The 27,891-nt window shown below is 41.9% G+C and overlaps 1 protein-coding gene across 1 annotated transcript; it reads left to right on the forward strand.

The window, feature by feature from the left end:
- The first annotated feature begins 13,546 nt into the window (after nucleotides 1-13,546).
- Nucleotides 13,547-27,208, forward strand: LOC124290682. Its single transcript, XM_046727479.1, has 8 exons — nucleotides 13,547-13,623; nucleotides 18,095-18,409; nucleotides 18,883-19,245; nucleotides 20,119-20,211; nucleotides 21,893-22,204; nucleotides 23,240-23,587; nucleotides 24,193-24,285; nucleotides 25,128-27,208. The coding sequence occupies exons 1-8, from the start codon at nucleotides 13,560-13,562 to the stop codon at nucleotides 25,463-25,465; spliced, it is 1,926 nt and encodes a 641-aa protein (XP_046583435.1). The 5' UTR covers nucleotides 13,547-13,559; the 3' UTR covers nucleotides 25,466-27,208.
- Nucleotides 27,209-27,891: the final 683 nt, after the last annotated feature.

A 27,891-nucleotide genomic window follows, 5' to 3' on the forward strand; every position in this document is an offset into this window, starting at 1 on the left:
TACGATTCGTGTCATACACCGATCACACATGGATGTTTACACATGAATATCACGATGACTGTCATACACCGACCACACATGGATGGTCACAGATGAATACTACGATCTATGTCCTACACCGATTACACATGTATGTTTACACATGAATATTACGATTCGTGTCTTACACCGATCACATATGGATGTTTACACATGAATGTTACGATGTATGTCCTACACCGATCACACATGTATGTTTACACATGAATATGACGATGCATGTGATACAACGACCACACATGGATGATTACAAATGAATATTACGATTCGTGTCATACACCGATCACACATGGATGTTTATACATGGATATTACTATGTGTGTCATACACCGATCACACATGGATGTTTACACATGAATATTACGATTCGTGTCATACACCGACCACACATGGATACTACGATGCATGTCCTACACCGACCACAAATGGATGTTTACACATGGATACTTCGATGACTGTCATACACCGATCACACATGGATATTTACACATGGATATTACGATGCATGTCATACACCGACCACACATGGATGTTTACACAGGGATATTACGATGCGTGTCGTAATTTAATCACACATGGATGTTTACACATGAATATGACGATGCATGTCATACACCAATCACACATGAATATTTACACATGTGCATTAAGCTGCATGTCATAATCCAACCACACATGGATTTATACCCATGAATATTACGATGCATGTCATACACCAACCACAAATGTATGTTTACACATGGATATTACGATGCATGTCATACAACGACCCCACATGGATGTCTACACATGCATATAACGATTCGTGTCATACACCGATCACACATGGATGTTTACACATGAATATTACGATGTATGTCCTACACCGGCCACACATGGATGTTTACACATGAATATTACAATGCATGTCATGCACCGACCACACATGGATGTTTACACATGAATATTACGATGTATGTCCTACACCGATCACACATGGATGTTTACACATGAATATTACGATGACTGTCATACACCGGCCGCACATGAATGTTTACACATGAATATTACGATGTAGGTCATACGACGACAACACATGGATGTTTACACATGAATATTACGATGTATGTCCTACACCGACCACACATGGATGTTTACACATGAATATTACGATGACTGTCATACACCGACCACACATGGATGTTCACACATGAATACTACGATCTATATCCTACACCGATCACACATGTATGTTTACACTTGAATATTACGATTCGTGTCATACACCGATCACACATGGATGTTTACACTTGAATATTACGATGTATGTCCTACACCGGGCACACATTGATCTTTACACATGAATATTACGATGCATGTCCTACACCGATCACACATGAATTTTTACACATGAATATTACGATTCGTGTCATACACCGATCACACATGGATGTTTACACATGCATATTACGTTGTATGTCCTACACCGACCACACATGTATGTTTACACATGAATATTACGATTCGTGTTATACACCGATCACACATGGATGTTTACACTTGAATATCACGGTGACTGTCATACACCGACCACATATGGATGTTTACACATGAATATTAACATGCATGTCATACACCAACCACAAATGGATGTTTACACATGGATATTACGATGCATGTCATACAACGACCACATATGGATGTTTACACATGAATATTACGATGATTCGTGTCATACACCGACCACACATGGATATTACGATGCATGTCATACACCGACCTAACATGGATGTTTACACATGGATACTTCGATGACTGTCATACACCGACCACACATGGATGTTTACACAGGGATATTACGATGCGTGTCGTAATTTAATCACACATGGATGTTTACACATGAATATGACGATGCATGTCATACACCAATCACACATGAATATTTACACATGTGCATTACGCTGCATGTCATAATCCAACCACACATCGATTTATACGCATGAATATTACGATGCATGTCATACACCAACCACACATGTATGTTTACACATGGATATTACGATAGCTGTCAACACCGACCTCACATGGATGTTTTCACATGGATATTACGATGCATGTAATACAACGACAACACATGGATGTTCACACATGAATATTACGATTCGTGTCATACACCGATCACACATGGAACTTTACATATAAATATTGCGATGTGTGTCATACATCGATCAAACATGGATGTTTACACATGGATATTAAGATGCATGTCATACAACGACCCCACATGGATGTTTACACATGGATATTACGATGACTGTCAACACCGTCCACACATGGATGTTTACATATGAATATGACGATGCATGTGATACAACGACCACACATGGATGATTACACATGAATATTATGATTCGTGTCATACACCGATCACACATGGATGTTTACACATGGATATTACTATGTGTGTCATACACCGATCACACATGGATGTTTACACATTATTATTACGATGCATGTCATACACCGACCACACATGGATGTTTACACATGAATATTACGATGTATGTCCTACACCGACCACTCATGGATGTTTACACATGGATGTTACGATGTATGTCCTACACCGATCACACATGAATGTTTACACATGAATATTACGATTCGTGTCATACACCGATCACACATGGATGTTTACACATGCATATTACGTTGTATGTCCTACACTGACCACACATGTATGTTTACACATGAATATTACGATTCGTGTCATACACCGATCACACATGGATGTTTACACTTGAATATCACGGTGACTGTCATACACCGACCACATATGGATGTTTACACATGGATATTACGATGCATGTCATACAACGACCACACATGGATGTTTACCCATGAATATTTACACATGGGTATTAAGCTGCATGTCATAATCCAACCTCACATGGATTTATACTCATGAATATTACGATGACTCTCATATACCGACCACACATGGATGTTTACACATGAATATTACGATTCGTGTCATACACCGATCACATATGGATGTTTACACATGAATATTACTATGCATGTCATACACCGACCACACATGAATGTTTACACATGAATATTACGATTCATGTCATACACAGACCACACATGGATGTTTACACATGAATGTTACGATGATTCTTGTCATACACCGATCACATATGGATGTTTACACATGAATATTACGATGTATGTCATACACCGGCCACACATGGATGTTTACACATGGATATTACGATGACTGTCCACACCGACCACACATGGATGTTTACACATGAATATTGCGATGCATGTCATACACCGACCACACATGGATGTTTACACATGATTATTACGATGACTGTCAACACCGACCACACATGGATGTTTACACATGGATATTACTATGTGTGTCATACACCGATCACACATGGATGTTTACACATGAATATTACGATTCGTGTCATACACCGACCACACATGGATATTAGGATGCATGTCATACACCGACCACACATGGATGTTTACACATGGATACTTCGATGACTGTCATACACCGACCACACATGGATATTTACACATGGATATTACGATGCATGTCATACACCGACCACACATGGATGTTTACACATGGATATTACGATGCGTGTCGTAATTTAATCACACATGGATGTTTACACATATATATGACGATGCATGTCATACACCAATCACACATGAATATTTACTCGTGGACATTACGCTGCATGTCATAATCCAACCACACATGGATTTATACCCATGAATATTACGATGCATGTCATACACCAACCACACATGTATGTTTACACATGGATATTACGATGACTGTCAACACCGATCTCACATGGATGTTTACACATGGATATTACGATGCATGTCATACACCGACCACACATGGATGTTTACACATGAATATTACGATGTATGTCATACACCGATCACACATGGATGTTTACACATGGATATTACGATGTGTGTCATACATCGATCACACATGGATGTTTACACATGGATATTACGATGCATGTCATACACCGACCACACATGGATGTTTACACATGGATATTACGATGACTGTCATACACCGATCACACATGGATGTTTACACATAGATATTACGATGCATGTCATACACCGACCACACATGGATGTTTACACATGGATATTACGATGCGTGTCATACACCGACCTGCACATGGATGTTTACACATGAATATTACGATGCATGTCATACACCGATCACACATGGATGTTTACACATGGATATTACGATGCATGTCATACACCGACCACACATGGATGTTTACGCATGAATATTACGATGCATGTCATACACCGACCACACATGGATGTTTACACGATATTACGATCAACACCATAACCAATCACATGGATGTTTACACATGGATATTACGATGTATGTCATACACCGACCACACATGGATGTTTACACATGAATATTACGATTCATGTCATACACCGATCACACATGGATGTTTACACATGGATATTACGATGCATGTCATACACCGATCACACATGGATGTTTACACATGAATATTACGATGCGTGTCATACACCGACCACACATGGATGTTTACACATGGATATTACGATGCATGTATTACGATACACCGACCACACACATTGATGTTTACACATGGATATTACGATGCGTGTCATACACCGATCACACATGGATGTTTACACATGGATATTACGATGCATGTCATACACCGACCACACATGGATGTTTACACATGGATATTACGATGAATGTCATACACCGACCACACATGGATGTTTACACATGAATATTACGATGCATGTCATACACCGACCACACATAGATGTTTACACATGAATATTACGATGCGTGTCATAATTTAATCACACATAGATGTTTACACATGAATATGACGATGCATGTCATACACCAATCACACATGAATATTTACACATGGATATTACGATGCATGTCATAATCCAACCACACATGGATGTATACACATGAATATTACGATGCATGTCATACACCGACCACACATGGATGTTTACACATGAATATTTAGATGCATGTCATACACCGACCACACAGGGCTTTATATACAAGGATATTACGGTACAATGATATACAGCTTATGAGTTTTGATGGTTTTCGATCTTTCTCGATGGTTGTCACTAATACAATTATGTAAATAAACTCTCTGAACATATTCTAAAATACATTTTCATAAAATGGGTTTATGCTATAAATACAGTTCGGACAAAGTTACGACATGATGCATATCTCAAACATTTTGAATAGCAGTGAATGAGTGAGTGAGCCAGTCAGTTGTGAGGTGTTGGCTTTAGCGCCGCTTTGAAGAGTCACTTACATCATGGCGTGTCAATTTCAAGGCCAGGGCCCCGATCCACAACGCGTTCGTAACATCACGACCTGTCGTAACTCTACAGTTTATCATAGGCTTACGAATGTCGTAACGCTACGAACCCTTTCTGGATCAGGACCCAGAATTTGATGTTGATCGCGTGGATGTTGCGTTGAAAAATCTCGAAACATGGTCAAAATCAAACTTAGAATCGAGATCCGATTAAAATGAAGGCTTAAAGTGGAAGTATGACGATCGCAACCGGGATTTAAAAAAAAAATGGATTAGTCAGAGTCCAGTTTATAGACAGATTCCACTGTAGGAGTTAGCAGGCCAACAATATATGGTACTGAACGATTTGAATCGAACTTGTGCCACAGAACGTGGGATCAAAGCTTGTTCTTCCTCAGGAGCGAGGCCAGTGAGTTAGCTTTGAGGTAAATCGTAAAACCATGCCAAATGGGGACAATTGGGAAGCACTTTTCTGTTGTTCCTTCAGTGATATTGCTGAGGTATTGCGAAAACCGGCGTAGGACTCACACATTTGCTCACTGTGCATGCACGATATACATACACATACTTATACTATTGCATAGATCGTACATCTGAGTTTTGTATTTGTGGACTCGGCGAGTTACGGGTATTTGTGATTTAAGGGCCAGCCACCCCCCACCCCACCCCAAGCTGGGGTTAAGTACATATACACAACTTAGGCCAGCCGATGTTTGACGTAAACCAGTCAACGTGTGTTAACATCGGTCAGCTGGAGTAGAAACGATACGTCTTTGTCACCAGGTGATCGTAACTCTTAACATAGACTTACGACAGTCGTAGCGCTACGTTCGTTTTGAGGAAAGGGGCCCAGGTTCACATTAGCCGTCCAGGGTTTAAAATCTAACGGTAACACGTATTATGTACATTTGGCAAACACGCTATGTTAAATACTACTTTACCTGACATGTTGTCTGAATGGTTAAACACCATATAAGGCAAATACTCGTGGTTTCCAGGTAAAAACACAATCGCAATTTTACCATTTTAGGCAATGTCATTAGCGTTTTCCGAGAAAAGCTTCAAATCAATTATCAGGTACTTTCATAGTAAATAAGATTATCAAAAACCCACAAGGATATGACCTGGATAATCATCCTGTAGAGGGAGTGGCGCGCTCAGGACGGCGCCCGTTTAACAAAGCAACTGTAGCTGTACGTCTGTTGTAATTCCCATGCCTGAACACAAGACACGTCTGTTGTTGTGTTAAAGTCAGTGTTCAGAACAGGGTCCTGGTAGTTAACGCAGAAGTTCACATTTTGTCAGATTAGATTCTGGGTAGATGTACTTCCCTTGCACTGAGCAGTGTCGAAGTGTGCGTAATGGAGGTGCGATGGTGTAGGACGTCCACGTCGTCCACGTCATCTGTCACTGAAGTTATGTATCACCAACCACAGCGTCCATCGGGGCGGTGGGGTAGCCTTGTGGTTACAGCGTTCGCTCGTCACGCCGAAGACCCGGGTTCGATTCCCCATATAGGCACAATGTGTGAAGCCTGTATCTGGTGTCCCCTGCCGTGATATTGCTGGAATATTGCTAAAAGCGGCGTAAAACTAAACTCACTCACTCCCACATCAAACGTTGACTTGTCTATATAACTAAAATGATATAATGTACAACAAACAGCACTCCGCTATTCGTTATAAATCTAATAAGGGGTGTTGGGCGATGTTTTCTAACGAAATGTAAGATTTGTTAATATAAGTTATCACATCGTGTCGAGGGAAATACGGGGTTTTATCAGTCCCGAGTAAGGTTGTATTCCCCGATCCGGAGGCGAGGGGATTACAACCTTACGAGGGACTGATAAAACCCAGTATTTCCCGAGACACGATATGATAATGCATTTATCTAGCCGAATGTTTTACTAAATCAAAAGAAAACAACACGCATCGAATCGACTTGTTTTTATTTATGTGAGATGTGGCAAAACGTTTCCTTGCTGCCATGTTGACACCAGCTGATCGATTGACCTCAATGCAGCGCACGTTACTAAAGGCTTGGCGATGCACGCTTTTCTCACTTCGCGTGGTCACTGAGGTGTGGCGGGATAATATGACTTTTGTACTCCCTGTCCGCGGATCGTGACGGGTGTACATGGTATTTTATCAGAGTCACGAGAACCAATCAAAACTCGACATTCTGACATGAGGCTAGATAATCTATTTAATCACTCAATAAAGTGTTCGTTTGTCCTTGCGTATGCGTACATGTGTGTGTGTGTGTGTATGTGTGCGCGCGCGCGCGTGCATGTATGTCTGTGGATCTGTGTGTGTGTGTCTGCGTAACTTTCTCTCTGTGCATGCGACTTGTATGTGTTTTTGTACCTGTGCATTCGTGAATGGGTGAGTGCGTGCGTGCGTTTGTGTTTTTTCAACACAGCAACTCAGCAATAATCCAACCTCATGGTGGAGAGCTAAACCAGAACACCCAGCACAGTTCCATACCGTGGACATGATCCAGGAACCGAGTCTGAACCCGTTTCATGAAGTCGTTATTGACAACTCCCTATACGACTAATAGAACCTTTCTAGCCTGAAATGCCTACAAAGGCGTCACAATGACTCGGTTAAAACATCTCGAGCTAACATTACCATCATTTTGAGGGAATAAATCTGTTAGTACATATAGTCGCCCCTTAAAACTCTTGTTCGTATTGAGTGAGTGAGTGAATTTTAATTTTACGCCGCTTATAGCAATAATCCAGCAATATCACGGCGGAGGACACCAGAAATGGGCTTCACACATTGTGCCCATGTGGGGAATCGAACCCGGGTCTTTGGCGTGCCGAGCGATCGCTTTAACCACTTGGCTGCCCAACCGCCCCTTGCTCGTATTGAAATACTTATTGTTATCGAAACACGTTTTATCAATATTTCAAAGCCATAATGTTTCTTTCTACAGTTCTGTACCAAGGCTCTGAGTGCTTATTTCTTGACCAAGACCCGTGAAGATCCGGGTTAGAATTGATCTTTAGTAACCCATGCTTGTCGTAAGAGGCGACTAACGGGATCAGGCTCGCTGACTTGGTTAACACATGTCATCGTATCCCAATGGCGTAGACTGATGGTCATGCTGTTGATCACTGGATTGTCTGGTCCAGACTCGATTATTTACAGACCGCCGCTATATAGCTGGAATATTGCTGAGTGCGGCGTAAAAGTAAACTCACTCACTTGACCAAATGGTACATCATTATATTCACCAAGAGCATGTTTGTGGTGCGATATTATTAAACTAAGTGTAGCTCAGCGTCAACTTCAGTTTCATCTTCAGCTCCCTGAGACGTATACAACTCGACCTACCGACCTCTCATGCGCTAGAGTCATTTACAGTCACAATTTCATCCCTCGGGTACCCATGTATTGTTGGAGGCAAATTTCGTACGTCCCTTGTCTAAGTAGACACAACGTATGAGTCCTAACTGAAACCACAGCAATTACAATTAGTATTAGAAGTCATTCTTGTCGAATACCCACCCACCCACATTCTCTTCGCGGAAAATGACAACGCGCCTAAAGATATCTTTAAAAGATTATTCATTGAAGATATGAGAGTTCTTATTGAAGATGTTATCGATGATAGTGTCTCCAAGTGCAAATCGGGAAGGAAATAATTCATGTAATCACATTATGTTAACTACTGAATCAAGTCCAGTAGATACTTGACCATGTGTACATAACCATCCTGTGCCCCACTTGTCCCACGAAGTCTATAAATTATAATGACAAGCGTGATGGCTACCGGTAGTCACACGGATGCTGGACAGGAAATCAAGCCGTATAATGACCTTTCGGCACCAACTCACTGTGCCATCAGAGCTCAGGTCAATGACGGTCAAAGTCAAGGGGGGGCAAAGGCCAATGGTTTCAGGAAGTATTGCCCGGAAATGACTTAAGCATTGGGTAGAGGCTAACTATAGATGCAACCCTCAGAATAGAACATATACCTAGGGTTTGGGGAAAATTGGTTTCAGTTCGCCCTGGATGGTAAAGCTTGGATCAGATGTTCAAGCTTGGATCGGTTAAACCTGGATGAGATGGTCAAGCCTGGATCAAATGGTCAAGCCTGGATCAGATGGTCATGATTGGATTAGATGGTCAAGCCTGGATTGGATGGTCAGGCTTGGATTAAATATACTGAACCACAAAAGAAATAGCGGTTTCTTAAAGCACACACTTTAATTCACTCTAATTAACAATCAAAAGGGAGGATTGAGTTCAAACTTGACAGTTGTAGTTAACAAATTTTCGGGAATCAGAGAAGGAGTTCACACAAACAAAATCACCAAAAATGGTACCATTAAGATACCCCAAAGTCAGTATTGTGTGTGGCCTCTATGGGCATCGATGAAACCTTTGCATCGTCTGTACATGGAATGAATTAGCCGGTTGATGGAGGCCATAGGCACTTGGGTCCATACTGTGTGAAATGCCTGATCGAGTCCAGCAGCGGTTGTCGACCTTTGGTGGAGGTCATTCAGTCTTCTTTGAATCTCGTCCCAAAGGTGTTCTATTGGACCCAAATCAAGACTGAGTGCAGGCTATTGTAGGGTTTGGATGCCATGTTTTCTTAGGAAGTCAAATGTTACTCTGGTAGTGTGGGCACGAGCGTTGTCTTGCTGGAAGATGTGATTTCTGTAACGTCCAACATGTGGTACAACGTGGGGTCTTATGACTTGGTCAGTATAGCGAGCAGCTGTTACGTCATTTCCTCATCCTGGACCGAGATTGTGGAACACCACGGCGCAAACTATCTGGTTCAGACCGATTGCACCCCACACCATGATGCTTGGACCACCCCACGAGTCTCTTTCAACAATACACTCACTGGAACACAGTTCCTCACGCCTTCACCCTACTCTCACTCTGCCATCGACTGTCGAAACACAATATCGGCTTCCACAGTCGATAATCCATTGTCGACAACGCCAATTTCGATGCTGAGTTGCCCATTGCAGTCGGTTTTGGCGGTGATGAGCCGTGAGGACAGGATTACGACATAACCTGTGACAGCAGAGGTTTCTTCCGCGCAAACGTCTACGCAATGTATCGGCACTGATGGGTCTGTTGGTCCCAATGGTCTGGCGTGCTATTTCCGTCGCTCGGGGGAAGCGCTTATGCAGATGGTGGCGCACAATCTGTCGGTCTTGACGTTGTGATGTTACTGAAGGTCGCCCACTGCGTGGACGGTCTTGGATGCTGTTAGTGACCTGAAAACACTCCTGCAGTCGGTAGATTGTCCTAACATGAACATTAAAATGATTGGCTACCCTCAATGCAGTCTGACCAACTTGCTATCGTCCAAAGACTTGGTTCTTCTGATCTCTCGTAAGTCGTGCTATGGTGATTGTGTCGACACAAAAATGATTTCAGGCGAGTTTGGGTCTCGCTTTCATTGGTAGGGTTGTTACGATATGGACGTGCCTTTTCTATGCGGAACCTTTTACCAATCCGTTTACCTTTTTAGGTGCGTTTGGTCGATATCCTTTTTCATCAGAAAACACACTGTTGTTGGTAATAACTGTCAGTTTGGATTCAAAAACATGTTAACAAAACGATACAATCATAAAATAAAAACATTTTGTAAGAACAAAAATTTTGCATTTGGTTTTGAAAAGCGACGTTTCTTTTGTGGTTCAGTATAGTTATGCTTGGATCAGATAGTCAATCTGGGATTGGATAATGGAGGTTAACTAGAGATTCAGCCCTAAACACCGAACATGGTTGTATTGCGTGGGGAATCCGTCTTTCAGTTTGTCCCGGATGGTCAAGCCTGGATCGAATGGTCAAGCTCGGGGCCTGCTTGATTCTCATTTCACTTTACTTTACGACGATGATGAAACAGTTTGGTCCAGGGACAAAGATATAGATTTTTCATCCTGGGGGTATTACCACAGAATGCCCAATGTCCTGAAAATGTATTTGTGAAAAGAAAAATATATATGACTGACATCCCAAAATCCAACAAACCGAGTGTTGCCTGTCTTTGTCTTTATCTTGGGCTGTGTTCCCAAGTGATTGCAACTTTATCATGCAACTCATATATTTCATGCTTCAAGCTCAGACCGCCTGTGGCTAGAGGATAGCGTATCAGCCTAGTACGGCAGTTCAGTTGTTCAAACTCTGGCAGCGTCATACCAAAGAGCGTTAAAATATGTTGTTTATTGTCGCCATGTGCTTTTGCAAAGTCGATATGTTTTTACTTTTAATCACTTCAAATAGAGTGCGTTGAACCGGAAGCTGGCAGGGGTAACGGAGGCGAAGAACGATGTGATATGCCACGAGTGGCGCTTAAAATGTTGAATATATTTGTACGTGAGTAATTATTAAATATGAGGTTGGAAATCTGAGAGCACAACCCTGTGAGGAAATGGGTGTCTACCTTTGATGGTGGCGATATTTTATTTTGATATTATAAATATTTTTCGAACAGAAGCGAGGGAAGCACGTAGCCAACCTTTGCTCGCTATAGGAACACTGGTCATTTTATCTTTACTGCGCAACCGTATTTGCGCTACAGTTTGTATCCACTTTGGCTTCAGCGTGCAGATGCACACACTCACTCACTGAGCGCATTTCTTAACCTAATTTAGGAAATCTTGTGAATTTCTGTGAATCCTAAATAAAGTGCGCAGTAAAGTTGATAAAAGTCCAGCATAAAAACATAATCAGAAATATTTCCTCATAGAAAAGGTTTCCTTCCGTCGTCGAAAGCGTGGGCGCCGACTGGAATATTCCGCTAAAGCTAATTGAAATGAGTTTAAGGTGTGTTTGAACAGGTACACCTTCAAGTGATAAACATAATGTAAACCATGAAACACTGTGGAAACGCGTTCTTAGATATTGCAATATAATCCTGCTGCTCATTTGCACGAGTTGTTTGTTGAAACTGGGCGTTATATTAATATTCGTAATCATAGAATCTGCAACCTCTGTAACGTTAATGTTGTATAAGACGAATACCATTTTCTTTTTATCTGTCCCGCCTATGAAAATCTTAGAAAGAAATATTAACATCCTACTATTATACCCATTCAAATCAAATAAAAATGACTATATACTATTAACAAGTACAAGTAAAAATACTATTGAATTACAGAACCTGTCAATGTTTATCTATTTTGGATTTATACATAGGAAGTTTGTAATCTGTAAATATTTGACATATGTATTTCTGCTGCTCAGTTGTAAATACTGTGTATATAAATGTGTTGTAGGCCTATAAAGATTGATTGAATATAATCCTGAAACTGGGTTCACACATAAACCCCATGTCTGTAAAAATATAAAAAAATATTACGGCTAATAAAAAAGAACATAGCAAACAAAAAAGACATACATCCATGTTTATTTGTGGCTAAAAATGAAACGAATTAGAAAAGAGTTATTCCGTAGTGGTCTATAGCAGATTTAGGCCTTTGGTTGCCCCTGTTTCTCCGACTGTTATCGACAAGTTTCCTTTTTAATAAGGTTTGTAATATGGTAGTCAAATCCTCTTTTGAAGTGTTTAGGGTCTGGTCATTTATCATGGGGAGGTGGGTCAAGTTGGACTGACCTTAGGACACATTCAAACTTTGATGACCCCCGACCCCAAAAAAAAAAAACAACAACTTTGAGACAAGGTGTCAGACGCGTTGATACTGGAGCCCTTTTCCTTATGATCCCTTTTCTTCCTCCAAAAGCTGTCAAGATTTCCTGCGTCTTGTGGCCTAGTTTTCATATAGACCAACGCAGAATATTTCTTTTTATTGTTTCAAAATAAATTGTATCATTAGATATTACAATTAATGTTAAGCCATTGTGTTGTATTTTCGTTTCCAAGAGCAAGAAAATCATTCACAGGGAATTCAAAACGAAAGTGCAAACTTGGCATTGATTCATATTTATTTCACAAAAGTTTCATAGTCGGATTAATATAACGATTCCTCAGAATGATCTCCTAAATACGAAATAATTTTTTTGTTTTCAAATATAGCTATACCTAAGATTAATGCAAGCAAAATAAGAGGCTTAAGGTGACATCGAGGAAGCGAATTATAGATGTATAAATAGGTCACCGGGGAATCCCTATGCCACAATGCCTCACAGTATGGGTGTCAGCGGGCTGCTGAATGTAGTTCTCCACGTGCTGGTGTTTAGAGGTAAGTCTTTGACAATTTCTTTATAATTCAAACCATATGATACATCTATTTATATAGATGCATCATTCGAAAGTGCGTATTGCATTTCATTTATTAGACTTTATTTTTAAATATCGATGTGTTATAGATAGCACGTAGGGTTCACACCATTCCACCGCCATATAGCTGGAATATTGCTTGATGCGGCGTAAAACTAAACTAAACTCACTCACACAATTCCACCAATATGACACTGTATTATGAAATATTGTATCCTCCGCAGGGAGATGAAAATTCAATTGGGATGCTCCTATGTTAGCTTACATAGAAAATACATGTACTGTCAACACCTTGTACTTAATACACTTAATATACATAAAGCAATACTCTATAATAAGGCAATACTGCACAATGGTTCAATTCATACAATTGTCACCATATAATGGACACAATTATTCCTAGTCTACCTCACAGTCCCTGAAACATATTATTTTCCCAACCACTAAATGAAGCAAGTCTAGATTTCCTCAGGCTATGGATCTCCCATCTCATTGTGACTCCTTTTCAATTTAATTGGAATTATTTGTTACTATCAAATTTATTTATGTTCAAGCGTTAGTCTAAATTCTTCCCTGATGTTGTCGTTTAAGAATTATATTTGTCACTTTGAATATATGTACCAGAACGTGTTTATACCACACACATGTATACCGCTACAGGGGATCGCAAAACATACGTTATCAATTTGATACGAAATTACCGAGTTACCCAGTACATCTTTGTCCTCTTTTCGGTGAATGACAAGCGTCATGCATTGTTTGACGTCAACACAAACATTGAACTTGACCTAGCCAAGAGTTTCCTCCCACTGTGAAAGGGTTGACCTACATATGGTGGATGTTTTTGTCACAGATAAAGAATGACACTCCATGCACCCTTTCAGCCACTGAATGAAACACGCCGCGCTATCCTGGTTTCATCAGGAAGATTGTCTGAGGGTAATCAGGTTTGAGCGGATTTTGTAGTGCACTTAGATCAACAACAACAAAACACATCAACAAATTCGTGAGTGAACAGACATTGTTTGACACATCCCCTCCCCAGTCAAAGTCAAGTGTCAGTTACGGTCAGTCAAAGTCAGTAACAATCAGTCACGATCAGTCACATTCAGTCACGGTCAGACACGGCCTGCTACAGTCAGTCATTGTCAGTCACGGCCTGCTACAGTCAGTCATTGTCAGTCACGGTCAGTCACGGTCAGTAAGAGTAAGTCATTGTCAGTCATCGTCAGTCACAGTCAAAATCAGTCATTGTCAGTCACAGTCCGTCAAAGTTAGTCATTGTCAGTTACCATCAGTCAAATGTCAGTATCGGTCAGTCAAAGTTGTTTTTGTCAGTCACGGTCAGTCACCGTCAGTCATTGTCAATCATGGTCGGTCACGGTCAGTCATTGTTAGTCATTGTCAGTCACTGTCAGTCAAAGTTAGCCATTGCCAGTCACCGTCAGTCATTGTCAGTAACGGTCAGTCAAAGTCAGTCATTCTCAGTGACAGTCAGTCATTGTTAGTCACAGTCAGTCACAGTTAGTCATTGCTAAATCACGGTCAGTCATTGACAGTCACGGTCAGTCATGGCCTGTTACAGTCAGTTATTGTCAGTCACGATCCGTCACGGTCAGTAACGTTCAGTCAAAGTTAGTCATTGTCAGTCACGGTCAAAGTCAGTCACGGTCAGTCAATGTCAGTCATTGTCAGTCTTTGTCAGTCATTGTCAGTCATTGCCAGTCACCGTCAGTCACCGTCAGTCATTGTCAGTCATTGTCAGTCATGGTCAGTCACCGTCAGTCACAGTCAGTCACAGTCAGTCATTGTCAGTCATTGTCAGTCATGATCAGTCAATGTCAGTCATTGTAAGTCATTGTCAGTTACCGTCAGTCACAGTCAGTCACATTTAGTCACGGTCAGTCATCGCCTGTTACAGTCAGCCAGTCACGATCCGTCATGGTCGGTTACGTTCAGTAAAAGTAAGTCATTGTCAGACATTGTCAGTCACCATCAGTCAAATGTCAGTTATGGCCAGTGAAAGTTAGTCACGGTCAGTCACGGTCAGTCAAAGTTAGTCATTGTCAGTCACGATCCGTCATGGTCAGTCATTGTTAATCATTGTCAGTCACGATCCGTCATGGTCAGTTACGTTCAGTAAAAGTAAGTCATTGTCAGACATTGTCAATCACCACCAGTCAAATGTCAGTCAAAGTTAGTCATTGTCAGTCATGGTCAGTCATGGTCAGTCAAAGTTAGTCATTGTCAGTCACGGTCAGTCACAGTTAGTCATTGTCAGTCATGGTCAGTCAAAGTTAGTCATTGTCAGTCATGGTCAGTCATGGTCAGTCAAAGTTAGTATTTGTCAGTCATGGTCAGTCAAAGTTAGTCATTGTCAGTCATTGTCAGTCATTGTTAGTCATTGTCAGTCACGGTCAGTCAGTCATTGTTAAAGTCAGTAGTCAGTCAAAGTAAGTCAGTCACGGTCATTGTCAGTCAAGTCATTTAGTCATTGTCAGTCACGATCAGTCAAAGTTAGTCATTGTCAGTCATTGTCAGTCATTGTTAGTCATTGTCAGTCATTGTCAGTCGATCAGTCACAGTCAGTCATTGTTAGTCATGGTCGTCAGTCACGGTCAGTCAAAGTTAGTCAAAAGTTAGTCATCAGTCAGTCATTGTCAGTCACGGTCAGTTAGTCATTGTCAGTCATGGTCAGTCAGTCAAGTCTTTGTCAGTCATCGTCAGTCATTGGTCCGTCACGTCAGCCGTCAGTCAGTCATTGTCAGTCAGTCAGTCAGACTTTTAGTCACGGTCAGTCATCGTCTGTTACAGTCAGCCAGTCACGATCCGTCATGGTCAGTTACGTTCAGTAAAAGTAAGTCATTGTCAGACATTGTCAGTCACCATCAGTCAAATGTCAGTCACGGTCAGTCAAAGTCAGTCATTGTCAGTCAAAGTTAGTCATTGTCAGTCACGGTCAGTCAAAGTCAGTCATTGTCAGTCAAAGTTAGTCAAAGTCAGTCACGGTCAGTCAAAGTTAGTCATTGTCAGTCACGGTCAGTCAAAGTCAGTCAGTGTCAGTCATTGTCAGTCAAGGTTAGTCATTGTCAGTCACGGTCAGTCACAGTCAGTCATTTGTCAGCCCAAGTCAGTCATTGTCAGTTACAATCATTCAAAGTCAATGTCAGTGATTTGTCAGTCACAGTGTTGGAACACTACCCAACCGGGATACGTAGCACTACCTAAACTGAGGCACCAGCATGGATCGCACAAAGTGAGCGATCAAAGCCACTCAGCCACCGCGTCTCCCACCACAACATGGAGACTAGTCAGTCACTAGAGTTAGATTAAGCTCTTTAACTCAGTTTGTTAGTTGTCACATAGTTTGTTTGCTGGGAATTTCTTATGTTGTAGCTAAAATAAAGGACCTACACATTCTGATCAGGACCCACAACTTTTTATGGTTCTGGGTCCTGAGGGCCTGAGGGCCTGCAGCGTTTTGGAGAAAATATTCGACTCTGTACACATAAAGAAAGTGTAACCCCAAGTGTAACATAGGTGGTGTCAGAGTGATAGCTTGTTTTGGTAAAATATAGAGAAGAAAGAAGAAAGACACGAAAAATATTGTATTTAAGGGTCACACACTTCATAAAAGTGTCCGGCCAACATTGACCTATGAGACACTAAATACATATAGGACATAAAAGTAATATGTTAAAAGGTTAATACTGTAAAATATCATAAAAGGTAAAAGATGAAAGGACATTCCTAAAAGAAAACATTGTAAAAACCGTTGCGGCTATGGATTTTATATGGCATCCGTTAGATACTATGTAAATAGTTTTATCAGCTGAGGATAAGGCACTGAGGGACCTATCATTTATGTCTAGTTTATTAAAGAGCTCATATCCAATTCGTTATAAAAACTACATTCAACAAGAAAATGAACCTTGTCCTCGCAAGAGGCACTGTTATAAAATTAGCATGTGCGATTTTCTAATGGTGTTATGGGTCGTGTAAAATGTCCAACTTACACTTCCAGTGGCAATGATCCGCATCGTAACTTGCTGAACGATTAAGATTAGCTTTTACATAATATTAACATATGTTGGTATCTGATCGTATCTAGTTCCCGTTATTATTAACACCTTGGCAATCCAAACATCACTCTTGACGCTGTGTTGTTCATTAATACGATAAGGAGGATAAGGCCAAACAAGCATTGATTTATGTTAAAATGGTGCGGTTTTATGGTGTACAAGAACCAGATTGCTGCTCTCGCCTGTCAGATACCAATTATGTAACATATCGTTGTTTCAAAACGTATCTCGCTGCGCTTGTTAAATACGGCTAGAGAGAACACGGACGATAAGTGGTACCTTATAAATGCTGGTGTAGAAGTAATTATAGCTCTTAACACGTTATCAGGTTTTTACTTCCTACCATTCCAGGTGCGATAGCTTGGATAACGCAATGCATAGATCGTCGGGAAGATAAGATCATCTTCAACTGCCCTTCGGATCACGTGATCTACCAACCTAAGATTGTTCTGGGAGCAAGCGCTAACGACAGGTGCAGGTTCCAAGATGGCGACTGTACAGGTCTCACCCTCGAACTAAGGAAAGAGAGGGCGGCGTGTTTCTGGAGCAAGTGGTGTAAACTACGTTGGAGAAGTACTCAGCCCATGACGTCCCCAGTCAACACCACGTGTGATAGTGTCAGGCCAACATACGTCATGTATGACAACCCTACATGTATTCAGACAGGTATGACAATCCTACATGTATTCAGTCGGGTATGACAACTCCACGTATATTCTGTCAGATGTGACAACACCGCGTGTATTCTGTCAGACGTGACAATTCCATGTATATTCAATCAGGTATGACAACACCACAGCATTTTGTGATCATAGGTACTGTTTGAGTGACCCTCTTATTGTCTGTCTGAAATAAAAATATATGTACACTAATTATCTACATTATGAATATATAAAGAATATAGCCATAATAAGTGGAAGTCTGTCTCCCAGTCCTTAAATCGCGTTATTTTCCCTTCCGCCCAGCCCGTTCTGTAGTGCTGAAGCCCAAACTGAAGCAAGGTTTGATTGTCTCAATCTCACGTCCTATTGGGGCTCCTTTCCAATTTATATGGAATTATTTGTTTGTATCAAGTAAGTATATATGTTTAGAGACAAAGCAAAGATATGATTAAAAAGGACGTGCTGGACCGTTTTCAGATGAAATCCTCGATATCTGTTCCCGTGATTCCCAGCTGTCACGTATCACTAAAGGCGTCATACGTAGCAGCCCAAGTTACCCCTACAACTATGACGACATGATGACGTCATGCAGTCAGGTGCTCCGTTTCCGACCTGGACATACCTTGGTGATCACGGTGGACGACCTTGACACCAATGGCCACAACCAGGATCATCTGAAGATCTCAAGCCAGGCGGGACCAAGGGATAAAGTGTTGTTTTACAGACGCGGCTTGGAATCGAATGAGGAAAACTTCCTAATACAAGGGGAAAACGTCACTATTACCTTCAGCATATCAGCAGGGAGGCGGGCAGGACGAGGGTTCATACTTCGATTCGAATGTAAGTCAAAACCTTTTTTGTGATAAAAATGGCTGGAAGACCTAACATAACGCGTGCTGTAAACCCGTCACTGTGTAAGTATCTCATGTGTTCAACCACTAACACAATAGGGCCCGTAAGTAGGTCACGGCACTTCGCGAGACCTTAGTAATTCCGGTGACAAACAACATTTCATACCTTTTCGAATGTCCTCATGGCTGTCAGTTGACAGTAAGGAACAGATAATCCTTGAAGGAATAACAACTTTCCGATCTAACCATCCCAAAATTACCCAACAATTACGACTCTCAGCAGCTGTGACAGCTAAGCATGGTTGTACACTTGGTCTGGTCTAGTAAAGTCATATTTGGCGGTCGCGCAGTTTGGAACCAGATCTTGTTCTTGAATATACGCTTGTCACCGGAAATCTGGTACCGGAAGTATGCAGGGACCCCCTCTCATGTCGCAAGTTGAGGTGGGAGCCGTGAACCAGCTTAGTACCAGAAGTTGTGCCTCGTGAGACTTACAGGCCTATACCGTGATGGAACGTCAGCACTGCCATATTTTGATATTTACGTATGTTAGGCAATTAACACGTCATCCCATAAACTTTGATGTGCCCTGTGTTTTTGACACATATACCCCAAACCCAAGTGCCGTTAATGATATTAATGAATGGTTCAATGTCGAAGACAAATAATGCAGGCGTGTTTACACTTCGTTTACCAATACTCATAGAGATATCAAAACTACTGACTCAAATGGTCATGGTTGGCACGTACAGATTCTGTTTCGACAGATGCTAGAGTAGTCTATGGAGCCGCAATTCGGTCAGCAGTCTTTAATACGGGTTTAATAAAGAGGTTCATCAAAATTCACTGGTTTATTCAACAGACATGAAGGACGAGAGCACTCAACGGACAATCAAGGATCTGGTACAGACGCCGTCCGTAAAAAACTCACAACTGACAAACACAGCGGTCACTGGTGAGTCTTAATAATTTCTTTTCAGTAGTGTGATGAACAAGATGACAATATGTACAATTCATAGTATTGTATTTCACTTGTTTAGAAGAACCTAAGGAACACCCGAGTTTCATATATAGTGTTCACAAAAAGTATGGGATATTGTAAATTTGAGACAAATAAAAGTAAACGTATGTTTACTTGCCATTTGGAAACAATGTTCATGTGGAAATAAGGATGTCTGGCAACATTTTTCAACAAATTAACTTTGATAACGATGGAGACGTTTTTGTAGACACTGCGAAGTTCACCAGGGTTGGTAACCCAAATGCCACAAACGGGTTAATAACGGGTTGGCCCACCATTAGCTGCCAAGCAAGCATGACATCACCGTTTCATACTCCTAATGAGGTGTAAAATGTCAACTTGAGGAATCCTCTGACATTCCTCTTAAAGTCCCACGTCCAGTACCTTCAAGTCCTGACATTGGGTGGTGTGTGTGTGTGTGTTTGGGAGGGTGGGGTGGGAGTGGGGGGTAGTGTGCCGCCTCTGCACTCGTCCGAGCGTATACCACACATGCTCTACGGAGGAGAGGTCGGAGACATTGCTGGCCATTGAAGAGTTTGGATTTGGTGCTGACGAAGATGAAGGACAACGCGAGCACGATGAGGTCTGGCGTTATCATCCTGTAAAATGAAACCTAGTCCGTGGCAACATGCAAACGGCAGTACGTGTGGCGGGATCATGTTTAGGGTAGTAGATACCAGTGACTCTCCCTTGGCAGATGTGGCGATCGGACCTGCCCGTCATCATCACCCCACCCCACACCATAACAGACCCTCTTCTATATCGATCATGTGTAATCTCGGCAGCTGTGTATTAGCGTTCACCAGGGCGTCGCCAGACACGATGACGGCCGTCATTGAAGTCCAAGGTGAAGCTGAACATCACATGGGATCACTGGGCATTGCTCCACCGCTGGTCTCCGGGCTTGCCCGTGGTGGTTTGTTACGGGCAACGGAATGTAAGGTCGAAGGCATGCAGCATGGAGACGGTTCCGTATAGTCTGTGTGGAGATGCGCTTCCCAGTGGCCTGTCTGTGTACTTGCAGCAACTGTGTCGCATTTTGTGGACGATCACGGAGGACTCCAGTGATGATCCGCCGGTGGTGGTACATCTGAGGCGACCACTTCGAGGCCTATCCTGAACTCTTCCAGTGGCAGTGTAACGTGTCCACAACAACAGTTCTGCTGCTAAGTGGGATTGTGTTTTTCCGGACTGGAGCATCCCTATGGCTCTCAATCTTTAATCTTTGCATTGTGGAAGTGGTGAAATGATGGATGGTCATGGTCCTAGACCCACATTTATAGCCACCCTTGCACATGCGGCACGTGCATTTTACCATCTGCATATGTGAAACATGATGCGATATTTCATATCCACCCCCCTGATTCGTTTGGGTCCAATGTTTCCGGATCCAAGGACGCCTGGTGGTCAATGTGCAACATGTTAAGGTGGGCCAATGGTTATCCTCTCAAACATACCTAAAGCACTCGGAGGAATCTACATTCCTTTGTTTTTGATGCTGTGTTTAACTTCAATATCCCCTACTTTCTGTGAGCAGTTTATGACTTTGTTTACAACTAGAATATGCCATACTATATGATACTTGAATTTATTTGTTCACTTTTTCCATTCACAGTTACAGGCTCTGTTGACAAATGCATCGTCAGCAGGAAAGATTCCATGAGTATCGTGTGTCCTTCCGGTCACGTGATATTCAAACCTGAATTTGTAGCTGGTGTGAGCAATGGCGGACAATGCATGTCTGTTCCCGGAGATTGTCAAGGCCTCACCCATACTCTCATCACTCAACGAAATCGGTGCTACTGGAAGAACGCGTGTGATTTCAGCTGGACGAGAGGAGTTCCTTTAACCATGACAAGCACGATGAACTGTTTGGCCCAGGTTCCCAAATACATCTCAGTGGAGAGCTATCAGTGTAAGCCCAAAGGTAAGTATGTTTGGTTGGTTGTTGTTTAACGCCATATTCAGCAATATACCAGCAATGTAGCGGCGGTCTCTGAACCAGACAGTCCAGTGATCAACATTATGGGCATCAATGTACGTAATTGGGATACGATGACATGTGCCAACCGAGTCAGCAAGACTGTCAAAGAAAACGTTATAATACATGAATCGGAGAGTTAATATTTACATGAATAATCAAACCACTTGTTTTCTTTGTCAGTTGTTCTAAGTACCATTAAAAGTTATTCTAGAAATATCATTATGATGTGAAACGGATTAGTCACATGATTATCGTATTGTATTCGAGTCGGATCTTCTACGTGGCGATAGAACACTATAACCATAACGCTACTCTTCTTCTGTGAAACGGGGCGGTGGGGTATCCTAGTGGTTAACAAGCGTTTGCTCGTCGCGGCGAAGATCCGGGTTCAATTCCCCACATGGGTGCAATGTGTGAGCCTATTTCTGGTGTCCCCCAGATCGTGTGTCCGTGATATTACTGGAATATTGCTAAAAGCGGCGTAGAACTAGACTCACTCACTCACTCTTAAGTGAAATACATTATGGAATATCCTTCTGACTGAGCGGTTAATAATTCAGCAATCACACCAAAGTGAGCTTCACACATTGTACCCTAGCGGAAAGGAAACTCGAACCCGAATTTCGACGTGAAATCGGGAGCTTTAAACACCGGGCACCCTATCCATAAAACGTTCGTAGCACTATGCCCTTCGTAAACCTATGGTAAAGTATAGCGTAACGATAGGTAGTAACGCTACGAACGCTCTGTGGAACGGGACCCAGGCAACCCCACCGGTAAATACTGAAGCGTTTTCGTTCGTTACGCCGAAGACCCGGGTTCGATTCCCCACATGGGTACAATGTGTGAAGCCCATTTCTGGTGTCCCCAACTGTGATATTGCTGGAATATTGCTAAAAGCGGCGTAAAACTAAACTCACTTACTGACTGAAGCGTTAATATGATTATTTCATTTAATATGGTTTCCCTGACTTTCAGGGTCTGTCTTCAACATTTGTGACAGAGCCATTGACGTCATCAACGCCACAGCTGGTATCATACGTAGCCACTCCAACTACCCATGGCACTACTCTGCAATTGAAACCACATGTCGTAAATACATCCCTGTCCACAACACGTACGGTTTACGTATATACACTGAGGAAATCGACCTTGACCCTGACACAAGACAGGATAATCTCCGGTTCTTCAACGCCAAGGGTGAGATGAAGAAGGTGAGAGGGAGCCAGAATGTGGACATTACTGTCAAGGATGGATGTGTCATGCTGCAGTTCCACGTGTCCATGCGATCAAAAGGAGGGAAAGGTTTCATTCTAAAGTTTCAAAGTAAGAATGAACACTTGTACAGCATTGTGTGTAGGTGATCAAGAGTTTAACGCAGCCTTAAAGATTACATACAGAGAACGAGAGAGAGAGAGAGAGAGAGAGAGAGAGAGAGAGAGAGAGAGAGGGAGGGGAGGGAGAGAGAGAGGGCACAGATAGACAGACAGACAGAGTACGAGAGTGAAGGGAATACGTAATAGAGAGAGTACGTAATACAGAGGGAGTATGTGAAAGGAAGGTGGCACGGCCTCACGGTTGTCCAAAGGAGCTGCACTTGGATGTACTTTCAGGTTCGGAGAAACCCCTTAGAACCCGAGGGACGGTTTCCGAGAAGACAGGCATTTGTTTAAGTCAAATTGGGATACCAAGAAAAAACATAGTTTTGGTATGACACATATTATTACAAAGGTAACGGCAATCTGTACATCTCAATGCTTATGTTAGGTTCATAACTTCCACCAAGCTGTCATATATCATTATCGTCATCTGCATAAAAGTACGTCCAGTATGGTGTCCTACCATTACTGACCGAGGTCCTTTTGGAGACGATTGGCCCATCTTCGTCAAAGCATCGCGTCATTATACATGGTGTTCTTGTTCACTTGCAGCTGCAGTGAAGTCCAGCGGAGAGACGAAGACGTTGCCATCACATACCTGCGAGGATATGATGAAGCGCAAAAAGCACGGCCGTAGTACTGGAGGTGAGTTAGTGACATCAAGAGAGAGTGAGTGAGTTTAGTTTTACGCCGCACTCAGCAATAGTCCAGCGGTATGTAAATAATGGACTCTTGGCCAGACAATCCAGTGATCATCAGCATGAGCATCGATCTGCGCAATTGGGAACCGATGACATGTGTCAACCAAGCCAGCGAGCCCGATCCCGTTAGTCGCCTCTTACGACAAGCATGGGTTACTGAAGGTACATTCTAACCCGGACATTCACGGGTCGAGTGACATCAAGAAGCAGATAAATCTTGTCAACTGCTTTCATCTTAAAGGAGACGGTTTCATTGTTCAAGAAACGAAATTTCAAAAATCGAATCTTCAACTTAGCTCTCGTCAATTTACAGTATCGAAACGTTTCATCATCATCATCATAATTATCATCATCATCACCACCGTCGTCGTCGTCATGATGATGATGGTGGTGGTACCGATGATGGTGATAATGAAGATGATGATTATGATGATAATTCAGAAACGTTTCGATACTGTGATTGATCACAGCGAAGTTATAGATTCGATTTTTCAAAATTCGTACTTCTCCATTCTGTGAGTTGCGTTGTGGTTATACGACATCGTCCTTTACTGCACTGTTGCCACGGTTCTCATTTGACAAGATGATAAATCATTGTATACTTTTCGTCCTTCAGTGGGGCCGGTGGGGTAGCCTAGTGGTTAAGGCGTTCGTTCGTCACGCTGAAGACCCGGGTTCGATTCCCCACATGGGCACATTATGTGAAGCCCATTTCTGGTGTCCCCCGCGTGATATTGTTTGAATATTGCTAACAGCGGTGTAAAGCCAAACTCATTCGTCTTTCAGTGAAAGCTCGTGGGGGACAACGGACACGCTGCTCTGACTCGACCGGGACGAAGGTCCGGTGTAAGAAGATTAGACGAAGAAAGAAAGGCAAGAAGGGCATTACTGTTGTCAAGGCAATGGTGAGGAAGTCTGGGAGAATGCAGAATACCGAGGGGGAAAAGACCAGAAAGGGGCGTCGCAACAGACGAGGACGGGAGAAGAAGAGAAGGAACAGACGTAAAAATAGGAGAGGAAGAAGAAAGAAGAAGAACAAATGGAGAAGAAGAGGCAGACGACCCAATGTACGTCAAACGTCTGTCGATGGAACATGGAATACAATAAATAGCGAAGCTTCGTAACAAGTCGTGAGGTCATGTTCATGGACAGGTTCATTTTGTCAACGGCGCTGTCAAGTCATTGCAATCTACGTCTTCAACGTTTCAATGGTGCTGTTAATTCATGCAAAACATGTGCATAAGTGTTTCAGTCGTGTTGCCAATTTATGCCAACCATATTTGTTTCAGTTGTGTTGTCAACTGATGAATCACTGCAAATCACAAGGTTTTAACTATTTGAATAGTGTTGCCTTTTCACGTAAATCATACGTGTTCAGTATTTCAATAATGTTGCCCATTCATTGCAAAGCTCGATGTGTTCACTGTTAGAATAGTGTTTCCTTTTCACGTAAACACGAGGCCGTTGGTAGCCGAGTGGTTAAACCGTCCGCTCGTCACGCCGAAGACCCGGGTTCGATTCCCACATGGGTACAATGTGTGAAGCCCATTTCTGGTGTACCCGGACGTAATATTGCTGGAATATTGCTAAAAGCGGCGTAGAACCACACTCACTCACCTAAACCATATGTGTTCAATAGTTCAATAATATTGCCCATTCATTGCAAAGCTCAATGTGTTCACTATTTGAATGGTGTTGCCTTTCACGTAAACCGAGGATTCAATATTTCAGTAATGTTGCCTATTCATTGCAAAGCTCAGTGTGTTCGCTATTTGAATGGTGTTGCCTTTCACGTAAACCATATGTCTTCCATAGTTCAGATATACTGCCAATTCATTGCAACTACAAGTTGCTAACTATTTATCGCATCCTGAATGTTTCAATATTACAGCATAGTATCGGACACCATGATGAACGTTTAAGCGTTCGGCTGACTTATTCATATGTGAAAGAACCCATTCCATTGGATTTGTCCAATGCATAGAGAATTTCATACTCGTTTCACTAAAATCATCACATGCTGATTAACCTTCGAGATTAGACCCGCCATTGACGTCTTAGACTGTTTTGTATATTTAAAATCAAAACACAAGAAGGTTCATTGTATTTGTTATAAAACATTATTCCCAAGTCTTGAAGTTAAAACACACATATTACTTTGATGACTACTACTTTTGAGTTATGTTCACCATCATAAAATCACGATTGTACCTCGCTATGCAACATAACAGAAAGTACCTCTTTAACAATACGTCGTATTCTCCTTATTAGTCCATGTAATGGTAAGATTAACCAGAAATAATTAACCCGCCAAATCGGCGAAATATTATTTTTTCACAAATGGGAAATTGGTCAGTTGGTTAATCGGTTATGGAAATACAACAAGTCTTGAGATACAATGTCGCGTATGACGTAACAGACGAATGGTGACGTCACTGGTACGTCACAGTGCTACACAAACAATGTGTTTTTCTAAGTCGAGCCAAAAGGTGTTCCTTGGTGTTATACCGTTATTTGAATGAAAATTCGGTAAATCTACATTTGCATTTATCCTGCTATCAGACGCCGTGTTTTCTGAACCGTTACTGCCAGGAATATCGATATAAACAGTAACATTTCACAGAAGCATATTTGTTAATAGGGAAACTCGTTTATCTGGACTCTCTATCTAACATTCCGGACTATATGGGCATCACTGTTTGTCAATTATCTCTTCAGTGTATTTTTCATTCATGATGCTTCACCTTTTCGTAACATTCCTAAAGTATGTCTTGTATCAGCATTGCAGTGTGTGTTTGATTCCATTGTGTGCTGCCGATTCTTTTATCATTGTTCATTTTGTTATGTTGAATAAAATCTATTTTCGTAATCTTCTTTCCTGTGTTACTTTCAAAACCACACAGCCGTCCACGGTTCAGACATGTTGGTTTCAGAATAAGATGTTGTCTTTGACAGGAAACGTATAAATGTACAGTAAACTTTTGATGCACTGCTATAGTGACACTATGGTATGTTGCGGTCCAGGCTAGCTATTTTCGAAACGTTCGTAACCCGACGAACTTCGTAAGCCCATTCTTAACACATTGGCTACGATCAAAGTTAAGAATTCTTAAGGCTACGAACGTTTCGAGAATAAGGGTCAAGATCTGGTTCCTTTACTCCAGTCAAGTCGTAGTAGAAAAGGAGTGAGTGACTGAGTCTTAAAGTAGGTGTCGTGAACTAGCAACTCATGTTCAGGTGGATATCATAGAAACACGGTATGTGTGACATGAATAGCAAAGTTCCTCGTTATATGTCAGGTGTGTGCTGAAGCAGCCGGTGATGTTTCAGGTGTGTCAGGTGATGTTTCAGGTGAGCACTGAAACAGCAGGGATGTTTCAGGTGTGCACTGAAGCATCAGGTGATGTTTCGGGTGTGTCAGGTGATGTTTCAGGTGTGCACTGAAGCATCAGGTGATGTTTCGGGTGCGTCATGTGATGTTTCAGGTGTGTACTGAAGCATCAGGTGATGTTTCAGGTGTGTACTGAAGCAGAAGGTGATGTTTCAGGTG

This window comes from Haliotis rubra, unplaced genomic scaffold, assembly GCF_003918875.1.
Source record: "Haliotis rubra isolate DU_JTF1 unplaced genomic scaffold, ASM391887v1 Scf470, whole genome shotgun sequence".
NCBI lineage: Eukaryota > Metazoa > Mollusca > Gastropoda > Lepetellida > Haliotidae > Haliotis > Haliotis rubra.

Excerpts from the sequence above, each read along its gene's own strand:
- LOC124290682 (XM_046727479.1), top strand. The coding sequence starts at position 13,560 with ATGCCTCACAGTATGGGTGTCAGCGGGCTGCTGAATGTAGTTCTCCAC. Across the intron at positions 20,212-21,892 it reads GACAAACACAGCGGTCACTG|TTACAGGCTCTGTTGACAAA; the intron begins GTGAGTCTTAAT and ends TTCCATTCACAG. Across the intron at positions 22,205-23,239 it reads CTATCAGTGTAAGCCCAAAG|GGTCTGTCTTCAACATTTGT; the intron begins GTAAGTATGTTT and ends CCTGACTTTCAG.